At 48.5% G+C, this 5,837-nt stretch overlaps 1 protein-coding gene across 1 annotated transcript; it reads right to left on the bottom strand.

Moving 5' to 3' along the window:
- Window positions 1-285: 285 nt before the first annotated feature.
- Window positions 286-1,668, bottom strand: LOC124648165 (serine carboxypeptidase-like 50). The gene has a single exon (XM_047187966.1). It carries the CDS (start codon window positions 1,666-1,668, stop codon window positions 286-288), a length of 1,383 nt encoding a protein of 460 aa, XP_047043922.1.
- Between the last annotated feature and the right edge of the window lie 4,169 nt (window positions 1,669-5,837).

The following is a 5,837-nucleotide window of genomic DNA, read 5'->3' as shown; positions in this document are numbered from 1 at the left end:
ATATATCTTGGATCGTATTACGATCTCTCGTCATTAATTAGTTTTTTTTCATACACGAAATGCATGATACTACTACCTATGATACCCCTACTACTACGGGTAAGAGTTTTTATTACTAGCTTAAACTCTAGAAAATAGTCATACCTCCAAGAAAATTTCAAAATATAAGAGATTTTTTAGACGCTAAAAAGCTTATATTCCGGAACGGAACAGTATGGTGCAGGAACGGACGACATGACCATTCCAAGAATTCGCACGTGCAGGCGCGTATGCACGTAACGGTCTTCACATCGCGCCATGCCTGCCGCCGCCGCCGTGGTCGCCAGCGAAGATGCCAGTCTGGGACACCCAGTCCTCGATCATCTCCTGCGCCGCGCGCCCGTTTCCCGCCGGCACGAAGTGCCCCGCCCCGTACACCACGACGTGCGCCAGCGCGCCGTGGCTCTGCACGTACCCGGCAAGCTCACCCTCGCCGCCGGTGCGCCACACGGTGCGCTTGGCCTCCTGGAACGCGGCGATGCCATCCCATTCCACCGCGGCCAGCCACGCCTCCACCGACGCCACCCCGTCCCGCAGGTCCCGGATCCCCTCGTACAGCAGCACGCGCATCGCCGGCGTCCGCAGCAGCTCCTCCACCTCCGGCCTGGCGCTCTTCATCCCGTCCTCCCGCAGCGCCGCCGCCACCGCCGCCGAGCACGGCTGGAACACCACGTTGTCCACCGTCGCGCCCAGGGCCGCCTTCACCTCGCCCATGTTCACGAACGCCTCCAGCGCGTCGGCGTCCAGCCACCGGCCCTCGTTCACCACGTCGAACAGCGTGGGCATCCCAATGTCCTCCTGCAGCCGCGACACCACCCGCGCGCGCGCGTCCGTCGCCTCGCCCCACCGTCCGGCCCTCGCCAGCGCCACCGTCTCCGCCTGCAGCGCCTCCAGCTCCACCCGCTGCCGCGCGTTGATGAGGCCCATGAAGTAGGCCGTGTCGGCGAACGTGGCCACCTGCGCCACGGGGTCCACCAGCCCGTTGCCGATGGCCACGCCGCGGAGGTTGACGCGCATGCGCGGCGGGAGCGCCTGGTTCGCGGCGAGGATGCGCGAGGCCGCCGCGGGCACGTACTTGCCGCCGTAGCTCTCGCCGGCGAGGAAGAAGGGGCGCGCGCGGAAGGAGGCCGGGTGGAGCGCGAAGAAGGCCTGGATTGCCGCGAGTGTCTGCTCCGCGATGACGGACTGGTTCGTGGGGATGGCTTCCGGCGACGGCGCGGCGCTGAAGCCGGTGCCGAGCGGGCTGTCGAAAAAGAGCAGCCCGAAGCGGCGGTTCCACGCGAAGCGGTTGGGCGACAGGGAGCCCTTGGCGCCGGAGGTGACGACGAGGGAGTAGGGCCCGATCTGGAAGAAGTTGCTGAGCTGGCCGGAGCATCCCGGGCCGCCGTCGAGCCAGAGGATCAGCGGCGTGTCGGCCGGCGCGGCGTCGAGCGGGTCGGCGGCCTCGTAGAACGTGAAGAAGAGGGACGCGTTGGTGGACGCGTCGACGGGGAGGTAGCCGGAGCTGGTCGGGCGAGCTTCCAAGGGGAACACTACTTGGGCCGCCGCGTTTGAACCGGAGTGCGAGAGCACGGCGGCGAGCATTAGAGGCAGAAGGAGCCGGAACGTGGGAGGAAGCGGCGACGCCATGTTGCGAGCGTTTGGACGTGGCGGCTTGTCTGGATGCCAGTTATATAGTACAGTACTCCGTATACATCTTTGTTTAGCTGGTCACTCTTGTCCGGTATCATCATCGAAATCATCGACACGACGTCTCTCCGGCGAGTGAAACGTACGTCGTTAATGAGCCATGTAGAGTTGAGATTGTCTTTTGCATGCGGTTGACGTAGAACTTACATTGTTATTTGCTTTGCGATTTCGTGCTAGCTAAGTTCATTATTATGTTTTATTCGTCTAAAAATTAGTACTTAACTTTATTTGAAGGGTGTGATTGTTTTTTGGTCGATTGAGAACTAACTTTATTCTTAATAAGATGATGTCATTAAATATTGGCTACAAGTTGCAACTCGTGACTAACACGAATCACGATGCAAATCAAATAATGTAGGATTTGACTGAGCATAAAGTTAGTTCTCAAAGCTCGGAACTAGCTAGCAAATCCTTGTTTAAATATGGTTGTATCTAGATATATTTTCAGTGTTTAGACACGTTTGTTTTTATTTTGAATCACTTATTTTTAGGTAAATATATTGATATGTAATAAAATATGGATTTTCCAGTTCTCGGGTTCATGGTCAATTAAGTCCTACATCGTTTAATTACATCGTAATTTGTGTATATAAGTTGCAAGTCGGCTTGCAGCTGAATAGTGAGGGTTTTGTTGTGGTTGCAAGTAAAGTGGCAACTGAGAAAAATTATTCAAACCGATAAATTTACTTGCTAGTTATCAATTGCTATATGAATTGTAACTAAGATTTAATAACTAAGAAATAATCACACCCAATAAAATATATTTCTTTCGTGCACGGGTTGTCCCCGCTCATTTCTCAATCAGAGACGGTAACTAGTCATATTTGCAGGGCCCGGCCTGTAAAATTCTGGGCCCTGTGCAAAACTTAAAAATGGGCCCTATTTTATTACAAAAATAAATTAATAAATAATTATATGTTTTAGATGGACGCTTAAACTGAAGAATTACTTTCGGAGCCCGTAGATTCTGAACTCGTTGTAAGATGGTCTTACAAATTATTTTAAGAGGAAACCACATATATATAGTTTAATACCTTGACCGGAAGGAGTATCCAACCAAAGAAGAAAAAAAGCCTACATCCAATGATTTTGATGAACTAAAACTATTTGGGTCTTAAAAACTAGAAAGAAATACTTTCAATCTCAAAGTTTGATAGCATATAATGCTATCCCAAAAAGTACATGTACCATATTTCAGAAAGAAATACTTTCAATCTCAAAGTTGTGATTAATTATCTAATTTGAATATGAGAAGTCAAGATACCATATTACAATTTTTATGACATGTTTAAAGTTTTAACTAGAAACTTATTTCGGAAGGTATAGTGTGATTTACACAAGCAGCTTGTTTGAGTTTATCTAAGTTTTATTCAATGCGCATAAAATGAATAATCTGGTATTTACATTTTAGGCTTCAATTGGAATTGAAAAAATCGTACAAAATAAAGAGACGAGTTGAATGCTAATAAAATGAATAATCAAGTGTTTACCTTATAGGCTTCAGTTGGAATAGAAAAATATGGGACAAAATAGAGAGACAAGCTGCTAACAAGTGGTTCTAAAATGAAGACACGAGCTGCCAAATAGAGGTTCTATGAAAAAGTTGGACAAAATAAAGAGATGGATATATGCGTCGAACTTGCAACCTGTTGGCATATACGTTAACAGTGTTAGGATTTAATTAATAGGTTAATTAAAGGGGTAATCCTCCCTCATGTAATTCTCTATGTTGATTGGTTTGTCAACAGACACAACCCTTTCTCACACCTCTTCGAACAGACGTGACCCATATTCGCGTCTCTTCCCCTTGTATATAAGTTGTGAATCATCAATGGAACAGAACAGTTGAATCATTTGTTGTCTCTCTCCTTTGCCTCTCAACTTTACTTCTAACACGTTATCAGCACATAGATTCTACCAAAAGCTGTTGAGTCCGGCGGAGAAATAGTGGATGACCATGCGCGCAGCGCGCTGTGCCTTCGTTGAAATTTATTTGCACTTTAGCAGAAAGGACACAGATCCATAGCTTGTACTCATGCGGTCGATCTTCATTGATCGTTTAGAGTACTACTGCTTGCATGCAATTACATCAGGAAGATTAATCGCGCATCGATAGATTAATTTACTGTCTACTTTTGTTGGAACGGATGAACTAACCGTCGTTGCTCTGTTTGTTTTCTGCCTCCTAATCGGAACGGAGGAATAGGGGCGGCAATCCAGGGATATGGCAGCAGCCACACCGGCGTTCTAGCGGGTGTCCGGCATGGCGAAATCTTCCAGGGTCGACGACTTCCTACGGACGCGACCACAGACTACACGCTCTGGCGGTTAAGCTCTAGCGAACAAGCGGCGATGACAACCCTTCGTGATGCGCTCGGTTGGCGGCGCCCTACGCGTCCAGCAAGCCTTGGCGTCACCAGCACGGCGTTCCCGTCGCGGATCTTCTACGACGGCGGATGCTGATGCCCTTCGTCTGCATCACCGCAGAGGGCGCATCCCTGCCTGAGGCGTCGGCAACGACGCACTCCCAGCCTGCGACGGCTAGACGACTCCAGCGTCCCAGAACGAGCGACGCCAACGTGGCCTACTGGCCAGCACGCGGCGCCCTCCGACGCAAAGGAGAGACGGCGGCAGGTGTGCTCCACACGCGACGCGGAAGCGTTTGTGCACGCGACATCCTCCAGCCCGACCCGGCAGCGGTTGGGGGACACGGCAAACCACATCGCGACGACGCCTGTGGCTCTTGGCCCGGCTGCTCCCGACGCGGGCGGACCTCAGCCCCGGCGCGGAAGCGCGCGACCACCCCGCGCGGCCGCATGCATCCGTAAAGGCATGGCGGGCAGCGGCCTCGGGCGAGCGGAGGGGTCGACCACGGCTTCCCTGCATCGAGGATTCGAGGCGGCCCTCTAAAGACCGACGGCGCGGAGAGCCTCTCCGGGCGCCGGGCGGCGTTTACCAAATTCTCCTTGGTGGACGGAGCACGGGAGAAGAGGAAGAAAAATCCTATCTCCTTATGATTTTGGAAATCAGCTCCTAGTTTATTTACTAATCCGTACAAATCCCTCCATTTTCTGTTCAGCTCGTGTGGTTATCAGAGCACTTCAACAATAAGATTATTGTTGTTTGTTCCTTAGGCTTCACAGCAAATATACAGGGTAGACCAATGAGATTTGGTGAACTGCATAATCATTTTACACATGTAAAATGAATGTTTGTATTACGTAAGTAATACTGTTGCCAAGCAATATGTGAATCCATCATTCGAATAGAATATGGAATTTGCTTGCAAATTTGGAAAACATCATGTAGCAAAGTGTATGACGCTTGCATAACTATCTCAAGTTTATACTTGTGAATTAGAAGGTAATTGATAAGTGGCATCTACTACTTAACTGTAGATTATGCACTATTGCCTTGAGGTATATATTATATCATTCAGATATAATGATCCCTTCAACTTTGCACGCAACTTATGGTCGCATTAAGGCGAGAAATTAATTTCTTTACCAACTGTGAGGTCTACACCATCATGTGGTGATTACCTTCAATGTGTTTTAATTAACACAAGGTTGTGAGAAATGCCATAAGAGTGAGATCTACACTACTTAGTAGTGATTATCTCCATGTGTTTTAAGCAAAAGTGAAGGCACAATATAGTTATGGCATGAGATCATAGCAACAGAATAATATTCGTTTAAAACTATGATGTCTACACATGTGGTGACTACCTTGATGAAGTTTTTCCAAATGCTTGGTAGCTTCATAGCATTTGTCTTTGGTTGTGACTTTAGTGTCACATACTCCATCAAATATGGAACCAAGACATTGGCGACGATAACATCGCCATGTTATGCTATGAAAAGAATTATGCAAAATACTTGCATAATTTGGTGATTACCTTCCATGCAAACACAACTTATGAGACGCCATCATAGCTACGAATTAATTTTCAGGCACAACTGAAAGGTTTAACACCATTTTTGGTCATTACCTTCATGTGTTATAAATAACATAAGGTTGTGGAAGCTATGATCAATGAGAATGTCCATAAGAGTGGGGCACCACTAGGTGGTTGAAAACCTCCATGTGTTTTAGGGAAATTAAAGGTT

The sequence above is a fragment of the Lolium rigidum genome, chromosome 4, assembly GCF_022539505.1.
Source record: "Lolium rigidum isolate FL_2022 chromosome 4, APGP_CSIRO_Lrig_0.1, whole genome shotgun sequence".
NCBI classification, from domain to species: Eukaryota; Viridiplantae; Streptophyta; class Magnoliopsida; order Poales; family Poaceae; genus Lolium; species Lolium rigidum.
This window is presented reverse-complemented; position numbering and strand designations above follow the sequence as displayed.

Coding starts and splice junctions, on each gene's coding strand:
- LOC124648165 (XM_047187966.1), bottom strand. CDS start 1,668: ATGGCGTCGCCGCTTCCTCCCACGTTCCGGCTCCTTCTGCCTCTAATG.